General features: G+C 41.9%; 2 protein-coding genes across 2 annotated transcripts in view; both read right to left on the bottom strand.

Moving 5' to 3' along the window:
* Positions 1-3,333: 3,333 nt before the first annotated feature.
* On the bottom strand, positions 3,334-10,293 carry LOC306734079 (uncharacterized protein). Its single transcript, XM_079215409.1, has 10 exons — positions 10,268-10,293; positions 9,322-9,458; positions 7,975-8,131; positions 7,777-7,879; positions 7,454-7,620; positions 7,190-7,320; positions 6,933-7,074; positions 6,020-6,110; positions 5,345-5,429; positions 3,334-5,259 (listed from the first exon to the last, which is right to left on the bottom strand). The coding sequence occupies exons 1-10, from the start codon at positions 10,287-10,289 to the stop codon at positions 5,161-5,163; spliced, it is 1,134 nt and encodes a 377-aa protein (XP_079071535.1). The 5' UTR covers positions 10,290-10,293; the 3' UTR covers positions 3,334-5,160.
* Positions 10,294-12,505: 2,212 nt separating this feature from the next.
* dock11 (dedicator of cytokinesis 11) overlaps positions 12,506-24,330 on the bottom strand; it is a gene marked incomplete at its 5' end in the record, with an annotated part of 47,674 nt that continues 35,849 nt past the window's right edge. Inside the window, 15 exons of the mRNA XM_079215648.1 lie at positions 12,506-12,903; positions 15,370-15,508; positions 15,670-15,770; positions 16,302-16,492; positions 16,599-16,809; positions 17,174-17,320; positions 17,787-17,900; positions 18,583-18,705; positions 19,149-19,255; positions 19,709-19,766; positions 20,896-21,111; positions 21,908-22,021; positions 22,428-22,610; positions 23,559-23,696; positions 23,906-24,021. Coding sequence (XP_079071774.1) covers positions 12,814-12,903; positions 15,370-15,508; positions 15,670-15,770; positions 16,302-16,492; positions 16,599-16,809; positions 17,174-17,320; positions 17,787-17,900; positions 18,583-18,705; positions 19,149-19,255; positions 19,709-19,766; positions 20,896-21,111; positions 21,908-22,021; positions 22,428-22,610; positions 23,559-23,696; positions 23,906-24,021 — 2,048 coding nt within the window. The 3' untranslated portion in view covers positions 12,506-12,813. The remainder of the gene's footprint in view (positions 12,904-15,369; positions 15,509-15,669; positions 15,771-16,301; positions 16,493-16,598; positions 16,810-17,173; positions 17,321-17,786; positions 17,901-18,582; positions 18,706-19,148; positions 19,256-19,708; positions 19,767-20,895; positions 21,112-21,907; positions 22,022-22,427; positions 22,611-23,558; positions 23,697-23,905; positions 24,022-24,330) is intronic.

The raw sequence follows: 24,330 nt of genomic DNA, 5'->3' as shown, positions 1-24,330 counted from the left end.
TGCTTGGGATAAACCTACATTCTTCAAACTTTGCACACCCATCAGACTCGGCGAAAATTTTAATATAATTTGGGTGTCGACCAAAAGTCTGAGAAAATGTCTCTATAGCGCCCCCTTTAGGCAGAAAGGCTACGCTTTTTGCCAACTATGGCCGATTGACTTGAAATTTTACACACATGTCCGGGTGGGACTGCTCTACAAAAAACTCATCCGTGAAATTAAAATGCGCCTAATTAGATTTTCCGCCATCTCATTGCGTTCAGAAGTTATTAACCAATTAACCTCTTAGGGGCGTGGCTCAATATGTCAATACACATAACTTCCTAATTACTTGGCCTATCTTCACAAACTTTGTAGCATATGTCAACATCGTGTCCCTTAACGTACCCAAATTGTTTCATAATATTCAAACACTAGAGGAAGTTGCTTTAACTCGGCCGTACATGATGGAATCTACTCCATATTTCTCATATGCCATGACCTCCTGACCCTGAAGACATCCATATGATCAATTTTCATCCTAGTCATAGCGCCACCTAGAGGCAACAGGAAGTTACATGTTTTCTACTTGTACACCGTGCTCCTCACAGATTATTCAGATCCCTCTCAAAATGCGTCGGAACAGACTTAAGACATTGATAATGCATCACCTTGAAGATTGTAAGGATCCGTTGAACGGCGTAGCGTCGGTCCATCGCAGAAGTTTGATCCTTCGCCATGACCGAATAAACCGATGTAACTCGACTCCACATGATAAGATCCTTTCCAGGTTTCACATGTTTGATCAGCCTCCAGGCCTGAAGACATGTGCAGTCTAATTTTTAATTAGAGTCATAGCGCCACCTAATGGCAACATGAAGTAAATATTTCTATACTTTGGCTTGCTTCTCTTAGTCGGTCAATCAGATCAACTTCCAATTACTTCTAGACAAACATAAGACTTTCATGATGTCAGCCCCTAAAGCTTTTGATTTTTTGTGTAACGCTGTTGCCGTGGCGCCCCATCCTTCGCGGTCAACAACGAAGGTACTTTTGAGGGACTAAGCATGCTCGAAACATAACTAAACTTGGCACACACATTTAAAGGCAAAGATGTAGTTGCCTGATATGACTTGATTGACTCAAAACTGGAACTTCGGCTCGATAGCGCCCCCTACAAATATTCAATTAATCAGCCCCAGCGCTACGGTTGACCTACATGTATGAAACTTGCTAGGAATATGTAACACATGTAAACCTAGAAATAACTCTCTTGGGACCATGCTCTAAACCGTACAGGAAGTCAGATAGCGCCCCCTAAAAAAACGTGTTTTTTTTGACAACCTGTGAGTTGTGAAAGCCCACAGTTTTTGCCCCCTATCACCAGTTGACCTGAAATTTGGCACACATGTCCGGTTGTGTCTGCTCTACAAAAAAGTACGTGGTCGCACTATAGTCCACCTACTTAGAATTTCCACCATTTTGAATTTTGATAAAAACAATTTTTTCCTCAAATCTTCCTAAACGCTGGCTTCGATTTTTACAAAATTCTCTGTGGATAATTAAAGGTTCAATTTCATAAAAATATATCAAAAGCTTGTTTGTATCTCATTGTGTTCAAAAGAAAAGGACCCATTAACTTCTTAGGGGTAAATTCAACTAAATTCAACAAAGCAGCCCTTGCAGTACGTTCAACATAGATATACAATATTTGATAGGCGTATGTACCACATATAAACTTAAAAATAACTCTCTTGGGACCATGCTCTAAACCGTACCAGAAGTCGGCCATTTTCATTTTCGTCCTTCATTTCTAGTTCAAATTGCCATAGTTTCCCAGTAGGTGGCGCTCTGACTATGAGTTCATATTGGCATGTAGAAGTCTTCCAGCCATGCCTCTCATAAAGCATGTTAACTTTGGAACAGTTTTGACAAAGTACAGTGGAGTTACAACAGCTTGCTGCATGATCACGAACCATATGCAATAGTAGTCACACCACTTCCACGCCGTTCCATGAAACCTCAAGCTTTTGATCACTTTTAATACATATTTTTATCTTTTATATATATACTTACATGTACAAAATATATATACATATATTCCATTTTCCAGAGGTCAACCTTTCTGCGAAAAAGAGGAAATATGTGTCTGTCATCACATCAAATGACAGAACTCAGTCTGCGCTTCCCAGATCTTTCTGCCATTGAGAACGAATTCAAGCTGTTCTCGACTCCCTTCTTGATGATGCAGAAGAAGTGAAGAGAGTCTGAACTAGAACTGATGGAGATGCAGTGATGAATCTCTGAAGAACCAGCTTCAGTTTCTCTCCCTACCAACTTCTACTGGAGCTTGGAAAATTTCTTGGCAAATTTCCTCTGATGTGATTTATATATATATATATATATATATATATATATACATATATATATATATATATATATATATATATATATATAATATATGTGTGTGTATATATATATATGTATATATATGTGTATATATATATATATATATATATATATATATATATATATATATAATATATCCTCTAAATTAAAGCTGCGAGCAGCTGTGAGCAGCTGTGACTGGGCCCGGGTCGCCGACTCTCCCGGCCTCGAACATCCGCCTGGCAGGCGAACGTTCTCGGACAGACGAGCCGGCGACCCTTTGGCTTACCCCGACGTGCTTGAAGCGAGGGCCCAGTCACAGCCGCTCGCAGCTTTAATTTTAAATATATTTTTTATTCTCACAGAGGGCCTTCACATACCCCATTTGAGAACCACTGTGCTAAATAAACATATATGTAATTCATTCAATGAAATAAGGAAAATTACTCAGAGGAAAAGTTGCTTTCTTCTTAAAGGTACAGATTGGAAAAGAGCATGCATGGCTATTACCATATGCATATATGAAAGTCATATACAATATAGATATTGAAAACAAACGCAATCACTGCAAAGGTGAACCAGAGTTGATAAAACAATTTTTTACATTTACTTAAAATAACAAGTGTCACACAGTTTGAACATGATAAATAGAACATTTGTGGTAAAGTTATTGATTCAATATAGTCAATTGAATATCAAATAACAAAAGTTCCACCCAATGTCTGACTTTAAATAATATCTACATAAGACTTTCAAACTTATAAACACCAAGAAATTAGATAAAACTGTCAAATGTATGGTGAACTCTTTAAAGAAGAAGGATGTGCTTTTGGTCTTATAATTTCATATATTTTTGAAGTTTCTAGCTCCAAATTCAATATATATATATATATATATATATATATATATATATATATATATATATATATATATATATATATATATATATATAATACATGTCTGCAATATTTAATCTTTTTTTTTCAGTAAAAAAAAGGAACCTGCATTATAAATGTTGATAAATGAAAGCCAAATGGTTTGTTCATTATTAGTATTATTTGCATTCACCGTTTTATAACAGATCTATAAAGTATAATAATAATAGTATGATTCAGTAACATTAATAAAGCCATTAGCTGAAATTTTTTGGATTCAGGTGAGTCTGTGACCAAGCAAACTGATTTCCCAAAACCTGCACTACGGGTAGGATATTTCAAAAGACAGATTGTCTATTGCGTCAACCATTTCCTGATCACTAGATTATAGAAGTATGTGCTTCCCACTTATTGCTTCCTGCCCATTGTTGGATTTCCATGACATCGGTCACTTTCTTGTCATTTCTTGGATGTGTGCAGCAGCTGTCCAGGGACCACCAGCTCCTCTGAGGACAGTCCCCAGTAAACACAGGCTGCAGTCGAATAGTTCTCTTTGGTTAGGAACCTTCCTAACTGAGTGAAATGACCTGGAAGTACCTAAGTGGCTGCAATGATAAGTGCCGGTCAAATTCTCTAAACGCAAAGGAAAGGCGCTTCATGCTTCCTAACTTAGCTCCTTTAGCATAGGACCCACTGGACCAGCCTTTACGAAAGGAAAGGAGATAATGCCGACCCACAATTCCTTGCGGCGGCAACATTTAAAGTGATGCATCATTTGGCCGTTCACGAAAACAATCGATCATGACCGAGAAACAAAGATCATGTAAATAACTGTTGCTATAACTTGGAAATACTTTCAATAATCTGTTAAAACTGCTGGCAAACTATGAACGTTACGTTGCTGAAAACTGCTTTATAGTGATCAAACTGACGTATTTGATATTCTCTCTGGTGTTGAACTGCAGCTTCAGCCCTCATTCTTTTATTTTACTTCAGTTACAGAAGCTTTAATGAAAGAGTTTAACTGGATGAGCTCTTGAGTCTGAGAGTCATGTTTCTGATTATCATCTTTTGAGTCAACTATTTTGTCACATTACAATAAAACACTATCAAGTCAACACGAGTTGTGTGGTGTTTCATAAACGGTTGTCTGCATATTCTTATGATCAGATTATAATCTGCATATAAACCATACAACATAAAGGGATATGAGACATTGTTAGTGGGAGATGGTATTTAATTCAGCATGTTTGAAACTAAAGAGACAGTTTAGTAGCTTTGTACTCTGTGTGAAAAATAACTTGGTTTCACTTTCATATTCCTTCATTCATTTATATTCCAACCTCGTTAGTAAAGTAAAACCATGAAGCTAAGTGAAAGTGGAGTCGGATTCTCTAAACACCGCGGTTGTCTTTTCCTAACTCCTCATGAATTCTCCTTCCCAATATCAAAGTGCTTAGGGTTAGACATTAGGAGGTCATTTTTTGACTATTCGACTGCAGCCACAGCCTCCGCTGGCCCACTTGCACACTGCTTCCTGCTCCACTCCACCCGCCCACATGCTGGTCTTCCTCCCCCGGGATTAACAGGAGGATATCAGCACAGTGCAGGCATGGAAAACCCTTTCTTATCCCTGCTGCTACTTCCGGGTCCGCAGCCTGGTGGCCTTTTTGGTTGTTGTTTGTTTTGTGTTTGAAGGCCTTTCTAAGGTTTTAGCAGCGTACATCTGCCTGAGAGAGCAGCAGCTAGATATCCTGTTATTTTCCGACCTCTAGTGGTGGAAGTTGTTCCCTGGCTGCAGCGACACAGTCCGGTCAGCACAGTGGCCTCCTCGCCACACGGGTCAGATGTGCAACAGACGTCATAAAAACGTTCCTCGGTGGATTCCAGCTACACGGCCAGCTCGGCATGTTCCATGTCAGGAGTTCAGCGGGACGATGACGCTATCGGTTACGGAGTCGATTTTGCAGGATTCAACGGGCTCTGGCACCGGCGTGTACAGATTCCCTGTTGTGGTCTGCAAAAACAGAACGTGTCATGAGTGTTGAATGTTTCTTTTAGCGTATCCAGGTTGTTGTTTTTTGTTCCTCCTTAAAACATACCTTCAGTTCTTTGTTTCCATTCATCATCATTTCCTTGAATATCACTGAAGGATCCGGGATGACGGGGCAAAGGATGGAGCTGTGCCTGCAAAACAGACACGATGGCAGAGATCAGCAACAGCAGCGCACAATGTTTCCACCACAATGTAATATCTCGAATATGGCAACGGGCAGGTGTTTTTTAAAATTATTTTTTTCCTAGAAAAAAGTAAAACAAAAAAACGCAACATTGCTTTTCAGGATTTCATGTGGAAAAACCATTTCAAATGCAAATTATTCATGAAAATGGTCCATTTTCATGGTTCTTAAAACATGTCTGCATGGGATATTTTTCAAAAGCATAAATGACTTGCAGCCCAGTGGACATTCCTTTATGACACTTATCTCTTTATTGCGGCTCCACCCAAAACACTCCTTACATGTGTGCCTGAGGGTGAGGCAGGTTTGTTAGCGATGTGCCACACACACACACACACACACACACACACACACACACACTCACTCTCACCTCTCATAACACCCTCCAGTGCAGTGCTCCAAGGAAGTCAAGTGAGATTAAAAGTTTAATAATCTCAGTGGCATGTCTCCAACGCTGCGCTCGCTCATAAAATCGCCCACAAATGACAAATGCACTTTTTCACCGTCGGCCTGTATAGTGCCGTGTGCAAAACATACCTCCTGAAGCAGTAGCAGGACAGCAAGATGCAGACGGACAGGATGATGGGGACGACGATGGCGACCACAGTAAGCGTCACGTCTTTGTTTTCTGGTAAAAAATACAACGGTTAATCATTTCAGCGTGCGGTAAAACAACTTCTCAGCATCAGTGGTGGAATGTACAGTACTTGAATACCACTCAAAAGGTACTTTTACTTTACTTGAGCACAACCATTTTTGCACCTTGATACCTGTACTCCGCTACAGCTCAGTGTCGGTAGCTTTTCAGATTTCTATTTTCCCGTCCTGTCCAGTGAAAACCACGGAGCTTCTGATGGGTTTATTTTTAGCATATTCATTTTATTTTTTTAAGACAAATTGAAAGATAAGTGTTGATGCAGCAGTAATATTAACCCAGAACCATCACTTATAACAGTAACACACTGACAGGGAACATTTTACTACACTATGATTACTTTTACCTTTCATACTTTTAGTGTATTTTGCTGCTACGTACTTTTATTTAAGCCAGATTTGAAAGCAGGATTTATGGTGTCGTATTTTCACAGAGTGGCATGAGTACTTTTGTTTAATAAAGGATAGGAATGCTTTTTCCACCAGTGCCAAAAGTGGCTCTAATAGAATATGCAAAGCACACAAACAATAAGACAATATTAAAGTGCAGTCGGGCATGATGAGGAACATACTGGCACTTCAGTCAGATTTTCTGACAAGAGCAAGGGGAATAAAAAAAGACCTGTATGAGTTGATGTCTGTTCCATTTTTTTTTTAACAACGTGAAAAGTACCCGAAATCAGGGGATCCTACGACAAATATACTCAAATCCACCTCGATATGCCATTCAGTATTGAATGACCTGTTGTGGGTCTTGTTTTAGTGCACTTCATGCACTGAGTGGTTGGACACTTACCATAAGATACGACTTGGCCAAATTCGCTGAATATTGGCGTGATGTAGGCACTCGTCCTGACACTGGACCAGAACTCGTAGCGGCAGCTTTTATCATAGGGCAGGGGCATGGACTCTCCCTTCGTGGTGAAGTTCAGGCACACCTACAATAGCAATAGCAAGCGCACAAAAGCACAGCGTTGCGAAAGTGTGGGTCAGGTGTGGAGAAACTTTGTGAATTCTGTATTCCTGGCAAAGCGGTTGAAATGATCGACTTACTTCGGCGTCACTGCATTTCTTATAGCAGACCGTGAATATCCGACTGTGTTCTTTTAAGATCTTTGGACGCGTCCAGCTCAGTTTGAGGTTATCTCCGTCTTCTCCGATGCTCAACTTTGGTGGATCTATCACTGAAGAAGAGTAAAATGACATGTGCAAATAAATACAAATATATAAATAAAAGTATTTGAACAGCAAATGTGCTACATTTATTTTCACAGCGCATCATGATATGAATGATAAACTATTGGAGGTAAAACCTACTGCGTGCAAGTTTAAAGGTGCTCTGTCCAGCTTCAGATTTGAAAAGCATGCAGATGTCTTTGGTGATGTCGTCAGTGTTCAGGTAGCATCCATTCCTCATCGCATCGCTGTAAGGCCGCTCGCACATCTTTAAAGCCATATCGGTTTCATTGGTATGTCCACAAACCCTGCAATGACAAGACGGGCATTATATAAATTATTTTTATTATAAAGCTTCATGACTTCACCAATGCCTTTATACGGGCAGGTTAAAAACTATTAGCCCCTCAGACCAGCCACCCGTAACACTTTACTGCACATCACTGTAATCCTGTAATCCTCACCTATAGGAGAGAGTAAGAGCCTGATTCTCTTGCACCCAGGAACAGTTCATTTCATAAATTTCATTTTTCGGGTTGACGAAACATTTGATGTCCTTCACTTGGGCTGCGCAGGGCGAGAACAAAGACGGCATGTGAGCGGCAGGATTCAAATGCAACTCTGCGGGCATCGGCATGGACATCAGCTTTCTAACTTCTTACCTCTTGGCTTCATGGTTTTAATGGTTTTGGACATCTTGGTGCTCTCTTCCAGAATATCACCAGTTCTAACAGTCCAAACGAGGTAAGTCCAGCTACCAGAGCCCTTCTCTTCTGTGAGGAGGTCCACTGTGAAATTTCTCCATGTACACTGTAAAAACTGGGATTTGCATGAATTAGTATCTGCTACATAAATAATAGTAACCTTTAAATAATAATAAAAGACTATGTACCGTTTTTAATTACATTGAGCTGAATTCAAGAAATGTTGTTTAATTATTAATTACATTTTACTTCATTTTGTGTGAATAAAATCAGCTATAAATCACTGAGTAGACTTTAATTCAAAGATCAAAGATGCAGGAAATTGATGAATTTTACTCCTTTGGAGGTCTTTGTTTTTAATCAACGTAACCTTCCGCCTAACGCATTCTGCACCACATGGACATCTTCTGCCACGTGTTGAAGGGGCTGCCGTTTACCCAAAGGTAAGACCTGTTTAATTTTTGTTAGTTAACGAACAAATTATAACCAATTTGTTGCAGTAGTTGAACATTGTTTTGCGCTACTGAAAAGTTAACAAGCATGTAAACCTTACTGTGCTGTGACTTTATTTAACTTAAGTCATAAATAAGCTAACGTTAGTGATTTTCTTTTTTTTAAGTCGGTCTATGTTGTCTTTGAGCCGCTAAAGACATGGCAAAAACTGAAACGTGGTGAATTCAATGCCACAATTTCATAACTTTCCTCATTTATAATAGCATCCCGTATATTATATATATACCAGCTCATCTACTGTCACAAACCTTCCTGGCCTCAGACCAAGGTTTCCACCCCTCCCCCGCCGTAACCAGCTAACGTAACAAGCTAACCCAACTAGCTAGCGAAAAAGCAGCAGAATTTAAGAGAGCGCATTAAGGTTAATGCTAATGTAGGAACAGACATTCTTGCTCCCAAAGGTTAGTAATAAGGCATACGAGTTATATTAATATCGCTGCATTTTATTTAGTCGAGTAATATAACCTAACGTGCTGTTAAAAGCAGTTGGGATAGACCATGCGGCTTAAATGGTAAGATACATTTCTGGAGAATAGTCTCTTAATATTCTCACTCATTCATTGTTTGTGCACGCATGTCAACATTTTATAACCTTGTATATTTAATCCTATTTCCGTTTTTAGGTTTGCTTTTTTAACGTCTGCCTCTCAGGACTACAGATGAAAAATAGCCTCTTGGCCAACTCCGGCGCATTTACTGAAATGTTTCTATTAATGTGCACTGTCCCTTTATCAAATAAACCATGCACGCACGCGCGCGCGCGCGCACACACACACACACACACACACTCACATTGTCCTCCAGGCCGTGCCTGTACTTGATATGCTTGATGTCCCCCGCCCGCAGACCGCGGGGCTCCTGCCAGAAGACGTTCACAGTAAAGGCGTCGATCCACCGATACGACAGGTTCCTCGGTGGAGGAAGGCCTTCTGAAGATTTAATTAAAGATTGAATTAATGACACTGTTGAAAGAATATAATCACAACATCTGGTAAGAAACTTAAGCCGGTCCCGCGCACCGCGGTCACGCGGACTGAAATGCAGACGAAACGGACGCACTATATTTTGTTGTGCGTCTATTTCAAAGGTACTGTACTTGATTGGTGCGCTGTCACTAAGAGGACACGTTAACTATCTCATGAACACTCTTTCTATTATTATTATTATTATTATTATTATTATAATTATATACATATATATATATATATATATCGTGATATTTCTCAAATACAGTGTGATGAAGTGAGCAAATATGCTAAATGATTGTTCAACTAACTAGAGAGATTAAATGTGATGAAAATGTCTGTGTACAGGTGTCTCCACTGTCAATAACTTTCTTCTTCTTAAAAAAGAAGCGCAACCACATCTACACAGACTGAAAGTGATTTGTTTAAAAATCCGCTGTTGCGCACCGACATTTATATTTTTCATTAAAAAAAAATCGACAGAAAAGTTTGGTCTCCGGTCTAATTTTTTTAATATGTATCTTGACTCTGCATAGACGACACAGCAGCATAGAGAAACGAGAGAACACCCAGGACGAGTAAACACGGGTGATTAGTTATGAAAAAGAAAAGAACAAAGACACAATAACTGCAGGTCAGAAGGACTCAAGGTGCGTCGCTTAAAGCTGCCAATTAACCGTCTCTAACAGCTATATTATCATTAAACCCCTTTAATGTATCACACTCAATCACGGTGTAATTACGACGGGAATGCTGGGCAATGAAGTAGTTACCTGCTTTACAATGGCAAACCATTAAGACGGCGGTAAACGTCAGGAAGGCAAAAAGCTCCGCAGGAGAAGTCATGTCGTCTTCCGCGCGTTATTCTATTTTACAAAAAATATCGGGACAGCGAATGTCACAACACAGGCAAAAATAAAAGACGCTATGACGTGTTTTGTGGAGGAAACAACTAAACACAAATGGGAAGCGACCTGGACGGTCGGTCTCTCTCTCTCTTTCTCCCTCTCCCTCTCTCTCCCTCTCTCTCTCTCTCTCTCCCTCCCTCTCTCTCTCGGCTTCGCGGTGTCTACTGGGAACGGGAGTGGGCGGAGCCTCAGTGGGACTGGGAGGCCAGCTGTGGTGACAGCGAAACCAGTAGGAAATGTCCAGCCTCGTCCCAACAGCACCTGCGCGTCCCATGCAAAAGACGTCAAACCCGGCCAAACATAAAAAAAACACCCGAGCGCTCCAGAGTGCGCGCGTGGAAACGACTGTGGCCCCGCGCGAAGGCTCTCGAGATCTTTAAAGTGTCACGTTAGAGAAACCACAAGTGTCCATCCGCGTCTCCAGGAAGTCGTCAGGGCTCCAAAATGAGTCTGTCAATCGATAAACTGATTAACTGCGTCTGCTAATGGCTTCATGCAGCAGCACAGAATGAACTGATGAGGACACGAGGAGACACACACGTCTTTTTGTATTACTTTGCAACACCTTGCTATGAAAGCCCGTTTCCGCCACACATAAAAAAAGGATAAATAATTATGAGATAATAAAGTCGAAATGATGAGATAAAAGCAACTCCAGGAATGTAGTTTGACGTTAGTCATAGTATTGGGATTGGCTCACATGTCACATTATGCTCACAGCAGCAGAGGGGAAGATGTCCTCGTTTTTATCTCTCTAGTAGAGTCAAGTAAAATAAATGCTGGATCCCACACTACCCATAATGCAACACAACGTTTTCGTATGCCTAAAGTGCTGCAAACGTGACACTGGATGGAATTTAGCTTGTTTGTTTGTTGGGGAGATGGGAGCTATCGGGAGACAGATGGAGTTGTCCAGATGTCATGGAAAAGAGCATTTTAAAGATTCCTGGTTTACGTTGGCTTCAAAGTTTGTATTGAATTCCATGACAACGTCTTCAGAGGAAGATCTGGTGAAAGGTGGAGAACACCGACTGAATGGAGCTCGTGCTGAGGCTGGTTTGTCACCTGCTGTCTCCGAGGTCGAGAACGAACTGATCAGTCGACACAGCTTTTTGTTTTTTTCCCCCAACAGGTTTTATTGGAAAATGTCTTTACAAAGTCAGTTTGACAAGGAGCACAGTATACAATGCAATAAAAATGAAACAAAATGCAACTAAAGGAAAAATCTCTCGGTTCGGACACATTTGGACGGAGGAGTCCAACATGTTACAAATATAGATACAGTACGTACAAACATACAAGGATGCAGAATTCACTTTACAGCATGGCAACACGTTATGTACATTTCTCTTAAATATGATTAATCTATCTGCTAATTACAGTGTAGCACTTGTGAAATACTGTAAATACCCAGCGCGGGATGAAGGTCTTATTACTTGGAGTGAGGGAGTCTTTTTTCAGACGGCAAAGCACAAAGGCACTGGATCTTAACCTCAACGTGAGAGGAGCTCTGAAGTAAAGATCGTCCCACCGCCGTGACCGCGTCGCCTTTCCATGAGACAAGCCCGTGTAGAGAATTAGGTTCCACTGATTGTTCTAAAGCTCCGACAGGATTTTTAATCTTCCCTGGTATGACATTATTTATTACTTCTCATACGACATAGCCAAAAGATTCTTTGTTTTTTTTTACATTCACAATGTAATTGAGCCGTTTTTTGAAGTCAGACAACCCTTCTGAAGAGCAGCTTCATCACACAGCGTCGCTGCGAACCGTCTTTTCTTTAACGTTGGAGCACACTGAGAAGGTGTTTGTCATTACAACAAAACTTTGGGCCTGCAGCTCGCTTTAAGCTGCTGCTCTTTAGACGTCACTTATCTGTTTATCACAGCCCGACTGGAACGTGCAGGCCGCCTATAAACCCCCCAAAGGCTTGGTTGAGTACTGAGGGATTCTGCTCAGCCGGCTGGCTCGACTCAAGAGGCCTGGCCAAACGGAAAACACAGCGGTACAAAGAGGGCATGCTGCTGTCTTCTAAAAAGTCGACTCGACTAGCAAAAAAAAAAAGAAAGAATTATGGAGGCAGTGTGATGTCCTGCATAGATCTGAAGGGCAACGTTTAAAAGAGAAAGAGAGGGAACAGTGGGGAGACAAACTGCTTTAGCACAGTGTCTCCCAAATAACAGTCAATCCTGCAGTTTGTTGCCTAAACCTGACGTGCTGACATTTAGTTGGTGATGCGATACATTCTCCGAAATACTGCTGCTGCGGTTTGAATAGCCCGATCGGCGTCCTCGCCGCGGGTTGGTTTTGGCAAGCGAAGCTGGGCGGACGTGCAAACCTGGGAGACCCCCCCCTCATCCAGTTCAGGTCCTCAGAGGAGAAGTGGGAGCGCGTGCACACGGGACGGAGGTCAGCCCAGGTTGGCAGACGTCCCGCTGATGGCACGGAACACATGGAGGGAGTTTTGTAACAGCGAGCGCATCATATCTTCCTGGTAGATCTGGAGTCAAAGCAAAGGACAGGTCACACATGAATGCAGAGGATACACACACACCCACAAACACACACGCACACGTAAAAGGAAGTTGGCACTTGAACTTGACGGCCCATCTGAGGGCGGGACAGCTATTGAAACTATGCAGGTCACAGATCATTCGATCTGTTCGACGCCGACACTTGCAGGTTTCACTTGTCCTCATCCTTCCAAAAAACACTCCCCCAAAAATGATCAGCATTAGGATAAACAACCAACATGGCTATATATAGAAATATATGATTCAGCTGTTTAATCATCGGCTGTTCGGTCAGCAGTTGGTAAACCCACTTCAGTCTATGGCTGCCTTGTGGTGACACAGCAACATCCTGCAATTAATCTGCTGCCGATGTTAAACGGATCGATACCTAACCCTATACCTCCGATATACGCAGAATATTTAGATTCTTCTTCTATGCTTCAAACGAGAGACAGAGAGAGAAGGAGGGAGAGACAGATAGAGAGAGACAGACAGAGAGAGAGACAGAGAGAGAGACAGACAGACAGAGAGAGAGAGAGAGAGAGACAGAGAGAGACAGAGAGGTTTTGCAACTGCAACCTGACACAAGGCAGCCGCCCTGGTTTGTTTTGGAGTAACTGAGGTAGCAGTAGATCCGTTGCCAGGATGTAGTTTTTGCATGTGGGGCCGTGCAAATGTCCAGACACTGCTGTGTAATCAGACATCATTTGATTAGCGGCATTTGTCATTTGCATTGTTTTCAACAACAAATGTGATGCCAGTGGTGGCCACGATCGGGTCTAACTTTCAACCTCTGGACGCCTTGTTCTTGCAATGCATTTTAAATTGCTGAATTTACCCGACGCATTCTCTTTCATTCTCACTCGTGTATTATCAAGTAATTAATCCCCTATTTCTGCAGAATCCCCATTTTGATTGGCACGTTATTTTTTCGTGTCCAGTTGAATGCAAGTATTCAGATTACCATTTAACCATAACATATCTGGAAGAATTGAACTAAGAAGGTGCAAACTGAGAATTAATGGGTTTAAAAAAAATGAGGACAAGAAGACAAAACGGAGCCTTAAAACACTTTGTGATCACATTACCTGTTTTTCCTTAAAGCTAAATACCAGCATAATGGAGAGAAAGAGGCAGACCAGTTAGTCGAGTAATTTCAGAGCAGCAAAAGTGATATCAAATGTCAACAACACTGCTGCATTACAGCTGTAACAACACATACTGCTGATGGGAAGAGAACAAAGTACACAATGAGCAAAAGTGGTAGTATTTCCTGCATATTACAGTACATACAGACACGATCAGCCAGCTCAATACTGTTGGGATGGGTTTTAAGAGCAGATGAGTGTGTGGTGATTTCTTTTACAGGAAATGTTGAAGAGGAAATTTAGTTTTCATTTATTCCAGGATGGCAAACGGCTCCCGCAACTCATTATGAATCACTCCACATCAGGAAGTATCAGTGAGTTGTTCTATTTTTGACAGCCACAACTACATTAACGTCGCTAAAAGCTTCTTGAAGCATTAGGCCAAAGTCTTTAAGAAAATCAGGCCAACTTTTATGAAATGTAACCAAAAGCATTACAAAAAGTCAACGCCAATTTGTGTGCATGTGCAATTTGATCGGTCTCAGTTTCCACTGTTTGCATGTTACTGATTCCTCGCACGGCTCAGTAGATGATCATCTCATAAACATGTTTTTTGCATGAAGCACAGCTGAGTAGAATGCAACAGTAAAAGGTTCTAACTTTGCCAATTGTCACCCTAGTAACTTCACATATGATAACGTCCGCCCTCAGGTGCGTAAACACCGTTTGCTCCGTCAGCACTGCTGCTGTTGTTTGCACTGTGAGCTTCTAGCCACCGGCTCAGTCTAGCCATGTTGAGAGCTGTGTGGAGGCAATCCCTCAATCGTAGAAATGCTCTGAAATTTGGAATTCAGCACTTTTAAAAGGTTGCTCCACCCAAATAAAATAAAATTAATAAATAAAAAAGAAATATATATTTTGTCACTTATTGCTTGAAGTATCTATCCATACAGATGGTTCTGCTTGTATTTGTACAGATTGTGAGATAGCTTAAGAGACTTCGAAATAGCAGATCCAATGATAACTGTTTTATAGTAATCGGCTTGATTTAATTTCTGCTGAACCATGTGTCTTGATTCTGCTTTTAGACTTGAATGTTAAAAGTAGGGATTAACTGAATATGATTACATGAGACTGAAAACTGGAGCACAGTATGCTAGACCTCTAAAGCACAACATACGGCATCACCACAACAAATGATTTCACACAGACCAATGAACAAAATACTTTTTTAAAATTAAGCAGTAAGAATGGTTTTATAGTGATAATGCTCGAGTGGCCACACAGGTGGACACGGCAACGACCTTTGTGACCAACTGCACGTCCCATCAGAACTAAACGCTTGTGTAACAGGGGGGTAAGTACCTGCTCGTGGATGATGTCAGACAGCTCCTTTACCATGTCTTTGAAGTTGGCCTTCAGGCCCTCATGGTACTCAAACTGGTCTTCTTTGATAAGACGCTCATTTATGTCCAGAGCTATACTGCACGCCTGGACAAAGCACCTGCAATCATCAAAACATAAAATGACGAATTTAATAACAAACCTAAATGACTACTTATCAAATCCCTCATGAATAATTGTTGACCAGAAATGAGGAAGAAGGAGCAACACAGGAAATGCACAGAACACATTCAAATGAGAATCAGCTAGGTCAAACGGTACCTGAAAATGTCCTTGAGGTCTTTCACTTTCTTGATGCTGGACTGGTTGGATTTACTGTCATCCAAGAATGCTCTGGCGTAGGCCATGGGACCTGCATTCACCTGCACCAAAACATGCATGAGAGTGTTAAGCATTCCTAGATCTGTGCACAGATTACAGTCGGCAGTCGAACCTTTGTGCTTTGCATGACACTCAAATGCTGATCCCTGCCCAGCTTTGCACAAAAACAGCAGTTCATGTTTCCTGTTCTTACACAAATAACATGTATGGCCAAGTTTGACTAGTACACATAGAAAGTGATATGAAAGTGGGTGATTGGTACGGAAACCTGAAAGGCAAGTGAGAGAAAAAAAAACGACCCATTGATCCATTTTCTCAGTCTGATCTTAATAGTTTTCTCTCCTGTGTTTATGAGTCAACAGGTGTGGGGTGAAAACAATTTTCACCTATTTTCCCAGGTGAAAGACAACTAACCTAGATACATTATGGAGTCAAATTGTTTTCCCTGTTCTCATCATAAGAGAAAAAGAGAAAACAATTTAGATCAGACTTAGAAGGTGGATCACCAGAATTTGCCAGTGCTTTACTATTTGATTTGATCTTTCCCGTCGCTGACTGACGGGGACCTTTACCTGCACAGAGACGCAGCCCTGCAGTTTGAGCTGCAGCTGAATCATGTCCACCTCCTGGCTGGAGCAGAGCTTGGTCAACTCTGCCGTTCGCGCCTTCATCTCATCGATGGCCACGTCCACCGGCTTGAGCTCCACCTGCTTCTCCCCCACCACCTCCACGCGCTTCTTCACGTACGGGAAGGTGTTGGCAGCTGGAGGTGAAGGGGGCAGGCAAAACTAGTTCGGCTATCGCACGGCAATGTGACAGAAACGGCGAGCGAACGCATGTGAATTTGAATAATTTTAAGAGTTACGTACTTGTGAGCACACTCCTCCTCTTGCACTGCTCCTCCACCCCACCGTGCTTTTTGCCCGACAGCGTGTACGGCGCCTCGAACACGAAGCGGTTGATGTTGTGGCACTTCTCAAAATCGGTCTTCTTCTCCGGCGCCTCCTTCTCCTCAAAGTACGACTTGACGAACGTCACCTGGACGTAGGCGAACTTGGCGTCCAGGTCTCTGGGGTTCACCTGGTGGGAAAGCAGTCAACCGGATGAGATGACTGAGATGATCGAGGCTCTTGTTGAAAGTCAGTTGCTGAGCAATAATGTAAATGTCATCCAAAAGAAACCTTTATTTTCCCTTATATCGCCATGGCGAGAAAACATCCCTCTTCTACTACACACGTCATCAACCCCCACGGACTCGCAACAAAAGTATTCGGAGAAATCTATTTTCAGCTTTCAGAGACTTCTCGATGAATCCATCGAGAGCAGACTGAACATTTCCCACTTTATTGTTGGACAAATGATGTTTTCTCAAACACACAAGAGCGGAGCTGCGATACCAATTGCATTTCCATCATCTCATTCTTCCTCAACTTATGTAATGCACCTTGTTTGAGTCCTGAATGATCTTGATGTTTTCCGGCCCAAACTTTTCCCCGTAGAGTGACAGCAGCCGCTGAGAGATTTCGGACAGGCCAGTGAGTTTGGGCTCCTTGTAAATGTACTCCTTCCCGTCCTCCTCCTCGAAGAAGCCCTGCAAAAAGCACAAATGTTCACTCAATAAACATAACATAACATAACATTTGCATACCAAACCAGTTTCTGAAAGTATCTGTGTACTTCTAACGTCACTGCAGCTATTTGTTACACAACTTTATTACATCCACGATGTTGAACCTGCGGGTTCAGGTTCTATTACAAAGCTCTAAAAGCAACCTTTGCATGGTGAGTTACTGTGTTGCAGTTTTCTCTCTCTAATCTTTTCATTTTGAAACACGCCGCTGCAATCACAACAATCAGATTCAAGACATACTGAACATCTTGCTTGTTCTTTTTGCACAGCTCCAGCAGCCTAACTGTTATTTCTCGCCCGACTCCACCAAAACAAATAATTCACTATTAGTTCACGATTACTTCCTTAAAGGATTTTTTGAAGTTGTGATATCAATTGCATTTGAGCTTTCAAACAAAAGTTCCGTGAAGCTGTTTGCCGTCCTCACCTGTCCGTAAAAAGCCACTCTGAAGTATGTTCCGAGCAGCCTGCGTCCTGATTGTATCACCTCCATTATTTTGTTGTAGGCTCTGTGCAGAGTGTCGTACAGTCGACTTAGTTTCTGGGGAAAAATAATAAATAACAAAGGTGGGTTTATTTTCTGACTGTTTGTTTCCTTAAACAACTGAGCCGTGCCTGCAGGAACATGTACATGCATTGCAGTTATGCAACATCCCGACAAACAACAATGAAAGTACATTTCTATGTTCCCATTAGACAAGTATATGTCCACCAACACTAATACAGACGGGCGACCTCGTTTCTCCTCCTGGTGTAAGGAGGCTCAAGGCCCCTGTGACCCCTGACCTCCCCCACCTGGATGTTGAGCAACAAGGAAGAGCTATTTAAAACGCTCGATAACAACCAAGTTGCATTCTCAAGGGGTGACAGAGTCCAATTAAATGTAGTTAGAATGGTCGAACTGGTTTCATGTTGTGTAAGAGGTTACTTTATTTGCGCTATAGAGACGCTAACAATCCTGTGAGTGCCAGTTGAACAAGTCTAAGAAGTCCGGGAGTTTAATGATGAGTGGGAAGTTAATAAGGTAAACTTTACACACGCGTATTTATATCAAGAAAATGTTTCTCCAAACAAAAGTCTCTACATTGGGGAGGGGGCAAACGGGGCCTTCGCAAGCATGAGGACACGGATGGATCACTTTGCAAGGACAGGCAAGAAACAGTGGATGCATGTTTATGTTCGTCATGATATCGTTTGAGCTTGCGGCCATGATGCACCGGTACCTCATACTCGTGGCGCTTCTCGTAGATGGGGATGATGAGTTTGGCGATGTGCGTGATGAGCTCATAGCGTTCGGCTTTCCACAGTGCCTCCACACAGACCTCGAGATGTTCGACCAGGACTTCCTGAAAAATAGAACGAAAAAAAAAGGGTTAAAAAAGGAATAACGTATCTCTTTTTATCCACATTAACAGTACCATTAGCTCAAACAAATGTAATATAAATTCATTCTGATTTTAAACCTGGATTTCATTGAAATTGAAAATACAATGCTCAAGTGACAGTACCGATACCAAAATGATGCATTTTTACTTTACTTTGAGAAAGCAAAATTGCTTAAAGGTGATACAATTATGAAGCTGGCATTGAAGCTTGGTGCTACGGACACATTTCTTTTTTTAAATCACTACCACATTAAAGTGTTGCGTTTAGACATCTGCCCTATTTAGGATGAAAAAGTACCAAGCCAGTTCCCGTCTGTGAGGTAAAATATGGGTATCTGGATTGACTATCTATTGCTTAAGTCACTTCACAATGTCATATGCAACAAAGCAATTCCCGTGCCGACCTCAGTGTAATAGACATCTTGCATTCCGGTGTCTTCCCTCATGGCAGCTTCCTCTTCAATATTCAAGGTAATCTTCTTAAACGCTGCGAGGCCACTGGGGAACAACTCTAATCAACAGCAAAGACAAGGCACAAAAAAAATGTAATTTAATGATTAAAACCATTTGTTTTGTTTTTACTTGATATCACTGTGCTGGTATGATGGTATCGGCCTGTGGAACGTTTGCATGTTGTATCAAACAACGGTCAGTGAACTCCTGGAATGTCTTTTATCACCGGTGCAAGCAAGTCTTCCTGGAGAACCACAAAGCTTTATAAAGAGTGAGAGTGTTTTCTTGGTGAAAGTAATGTGGGTGTGTGTGTACTGTCGTTAGTCACGTCCTAATGGTGTCGGTTAAAGGGACAGTTCAACCCACAATCTAAAATCTAGATTGATTTATATAACTGGGACTTATATTAATGCTGCCCACACTGCTTGGATGTTCAATTACAATATAAGTGTGAGGCACAAATGGAGGTAAAAGCAAAACTGTGTCCAGTAGGTGTGCGGAGGGGCCTTACTTTTCCTGTTCAGGTATTCTGCAACCAGTGCAGCCACATGAACGTAGCACATGGCCGCCTGCGGAGACAAAAACAAACACCAGCAGATTTAGAGAATAATCCTAAAGCAGACCCAGAGTGGACACATGCAGCTCTACTGGAAACTTGAAGGGCAAAACCCTGTCACAGAGTCAGAGAGATCAATGTGAGATTGCAGTCAGCAACTCACTAATGTCATTACATATCACTACGGTGACTGGTTTATTGTGTTTAGCCACACCTTGTGTCTACACTGGCACCTTATCATCAGTGAAAAAACTCCCAACAGCTGCCAAGCGAAAAGTAATGCCAATAAATAAAGAAAATAAATCATAAAAGAGTAAATTAAAACAAACAGAATAATTAAATCAGATAATTAAACCAGTAAAAATAAATAAATAGACCTGAACTCAAGCTAACAGTATATCCACTGGACCCCCCCAGGTTCCATCTCTGTAAAGTAGCAATAAAGTGGTGCATGATATTTCTTTAGTGTGCACAATATAACTATGAAGTTTAATTACTTATCTTTTACTTATTACTTATCTTCTAACTCAGTCTTCTTTGTTTACACAACAACAACTAGAATGAAACATTTATTTATTGTATATAGCAACCAGAAATAAACGTATTATTGCAGCTTTACCAAAATAAAAAGGACAAACATTGACCTGACTTTTCTGTTTCGTGTTTGATATTGTAAAAACACATTGACAAAACACACCAGGTTGTTTTCATACTGCATTGTGGGCAGAGGTAAAACATGTATAAATACATATGTATTAATGTGTTTAAATCAATCAAGAATTCTTGCTGCATTTATGGAGGCACCAGGAGTGACGAGGTGGTGAGTAATGCTTCTTTTAAAACTGAAGTGGACTGACTCACTGTGTACGACTAGAATGTACTGTCGGTCACACACTCTTCAGGTGTTCGCTTTGGTGTTGCCCCTGAGCAAGGCAGTGCTCGTGTCACCAGCGCATTGTTGTAAGTGAACCAGGAAGGAGGTAAGATTGTATGCAAAAATGTGATGACAGAAACCTGGTCATGTTGGCGCGCATTATTTCCATAGAGACTTATCTAGACAAAGGCATACATGACCAGACAAAAAAGAAGAGGTCGATGAACACATGGCACGAAGCGAACATTCAAAGTCGGCCTGCCGATACCTCAGAGAAATCTCCGTTCTTGAGGTGTGCCCGGGCCATGCTGTCCAGCCAGGTTCGTCTCAGTTCCGGGGTGCTGGCGTACGACCGGGCCAGGCTGTACTGGAGGTCGAGCAGCATCTCCGGGTCTCTCTCGTGTTCCCTCATCTGGGCCGTCGCCATCAGCACTGTGCGGATCCGCTTGGTCAGACCCTTCACTTCATTGGGGAAGGCTGTGGACTGCGTCGCGCAGAGGGGAGATGACAGGCAGAGAGAAGGACAGACACAAACACACTGACTCGTGAAACCATGAATCTATTTGACAAACAAATCCGAGCTAACGCGTTGTTGGCAGGCTAAAACGATCCTGCTTATTCTCACACTAATTGGAATTCATCCAATGGCTGATTTGTTAGTCTTAGACAAAGTTATCTTTAATCACAGCACACTGTCTGTTTTGAAATACGGACAATATGAAGAATCACTGATCGCTGCTGTGCTGATCAAGTGATTGCAGCTACTTGAGGTGGGCTTAAGGGAGGACTCCCAGCATGCACGGGGGGCAGCAAACTCACATGCATGAGTCTCTAAATATGCATTGTTAGCAGTGTTTTTTTTATAAAGTCTATATATATATATCAGTCAAACCTCTACAGAGTTGGAACACTGAACCTCTCCATGGCTCTTTGTAAAAGAATCTGTCATCCATCATCTCCACCTCATACATATTTACAGTCAAAACAAAAGTATTGCAAACATATTGCCAAGCCACAAAATTAATCTCCCATCGGGACACTGCTTTTACAAATGTGACGGCAGCGGCTGGTGTAAATAAGACGCACACAGAGAGTTGGATCACCGATAGGCTTTCTGACGATTTTGGGTTGAATCCCTACTTAGCTTGGATAGCGCAGCAAAGGCTTATATAGTAATATTTCAGCCAATCATTTAAAAAATGTTTTCTCAGTTATTGGATTCAGAGCTGTTAGGGTTTCTGGTTTTTCCCCTACGCTTGTCTTGTTGACTTCTACCGTACCTTCATGGCCTTGTCGCTATTCGCAAAGTTGTTGATGATGGAGAGAGACTCCTGGAAGCGAGAGCTGCCAGTCAGCGCTACGTCGGAGATCAGCTGGCTCACAGCAATGATGATCTGGACGAAAAGTAAAAGGAGAAATAGGGTGGATGAAGAGGTGAAGAAAATGAAAGGCGGGTAAACACAGATCCACATGGTGTACGTATTGACAGAGCCCGGTGAGAGCTAATGGAAAGCTTGACGGCCTTCTGCTACTGTGTTAGCAGAGGAGCCGGAAACTCAGCACGCAGTCTGTTTAAACTGTTTAAACACTCCTAACATTCTCCACCGGCCTTATGAAAGCATCTGAAGTACTCTGAAGAGTGTGCGTGTGGGACAAAAGGCCAAAGATCAGGGTGAACAAGTATGGAGATCATGAGAGAGTTTGTTACAGACCACCAACTGTGTTGACAATATGGCAATAGTTCAGCAAGTATTAAACACGTGTGTACATGTTTCCTCTGTACAACACTCTATACTCTACCTGCAGGTGCGTGCGTAGGAAGGTCTTCCTCTTGGTGTACTCGTAGTTGTTTCTCATCAGCAGGTAGAGCAGGGCCGACACCTCGGCCCTCAGAGATCCCAGCTTGGAGACGCAGCACTTGAGCACCTCGCAACACAGAGCCTCGCAGAGCGTCACGCGGCCCTTAAACAGCACCGACGGGAACTGTCGGGACAACGCGTTAGAGTATTAAAGGGCAGAGATGGGATTAGAAAAATACTGGTAGCTTTTTTTTTTTTTTTTTTTTACTGGTTGTTTTTTATGATGGTATTTGTTTGAATATTGCAATTATTACACATTAGAATCAAAGTGCTTTAGTGAAATAATGAATGCGCACGTCTTCCTCTGAATCAATATTAGGTCATGCTTATAATGCCTCTCTGAATGTCTCCCAGTTTTACTGTAACCGAAACAGAAACATGCCAGAACAGAGCCTCTCCTGCTGCTCGCCTCTGATTCACCACACAAGCAGCATCACCACCATCGATACTGCTGATGCTATCAGAGGGTAGTACGAGGGAAGTGGGTGCTACATGACTATTCCCCTAACGAGTACGAGATTATGTCGAGTTAGACCTGAATGAAATTTGTGAAGAAAAAAAAATAATCTAAAAATACATAGGATAAAGAGCAATAAGTAATTTTTTGACAAAATATTTTGTTGTCTAAATCGGCGACATCCTCAGTTGAACCGATCATGAGACTTTTACCCCTGTAGTAAAACGGTGTCAAGAGTGTGACTCAGGGGTTTTTACTTTGGGTTTTCTAAAAACCCTGGAAAAAGAAAGTAGGAAATGTGAACGTGGGAACGAGGCAGCAGCAAAAGCAACAAACACAGGAAACTGATGTTTATTCCGTGCATCCGCTCTTTTTGTCAACGAGTCAAACAGTGACCGACAGTGTGTCCATGTTTTGGATTATATAAATAGTGAAATGAGAGAGAACGACTGTCGTTCCGACACGTAGGATGGATAAGTGATCCTGTTCGCCAATTGTGGTTGTTCGCCGGTGGCGGAAACTTGCTTTCAAACAACGGAAAGCATTGCAGCAGCTTTTCTCAAACAGAGCCAATCTCAGCCGTGCCGATTTCAATATCGCCGCGTGCCGACGTACCTTGTTGATGAAAGCCCTCAGCGCGGCGAAGACGTGTCGGAGGGCAGCTTCTGATTGGCCGACTTTAAGGAAGGTCAGGTAGATGTCAAACACCTTCTTCATCAGGGGGTTGTGACCGTCGCTGTCCAGCAGTTGGGTCTGACACACACACACACACACACACACACACAGACCCATTTCATACTAAAGCCAAGTTAATATGGAACGACTTGTAGACAAATCTAAAAAGAGGATCTTGGGGTCAGCGGCTAAGCTTAAGGTTAAGGGAATTAGTGGTTTTGGTCAGGGTCCATGAAAAGAACTTAAGTCTCAAAAAGTGACCTAAGTAAACGTGTGTGTGCACTCACCTTGAAACACTGAGTGAAAAGAGAGAGCACATCCAGGACACTCAGAGAGACCTCGGTGGAGATGTTGCCCTCCAGCAAAGCCTGATGGTGGATCTCTGCTTCTGATGGTCCCGTCCCTAGAACACACACACACACACACACACACACACACACACACACACACACACACACACACACACACACACACACACACACACACACACACACACATTATGTGATTTTAATGACACAAATAATTGTACAATAACTGGTTTAATATTCTCTTCAAGGGGACAATATGTTACTCGACATCCTACACAATTCAACTTTTCTGTCTTCCTAATTTGGCCATCATTAGCATGTAGCTTGCCAGGGTCATAAACAACTTGTGAGTCCAGCAAGGTAAAAAAAAAGAAGAAAAACACAACATGTAATCTATCTGGGAC

Source organism: Taurulus bubalis (genome assembly GCF_910589615.1).
Source record: "Taurulus bubalis genome assembly, chromosome: 3".
NCBI classification, from domain to species: Eukaryota; Metazoa; Chordata; class Actinopteri; order Perciformes; family Cottidae; genus Taurulus; species Taurulus bubalis.
The sequence above is the reverse complement of the archived record's forward strand: the minus strand, read 5'-3'. Positions and strand labels throughout refer to the sequence as shown.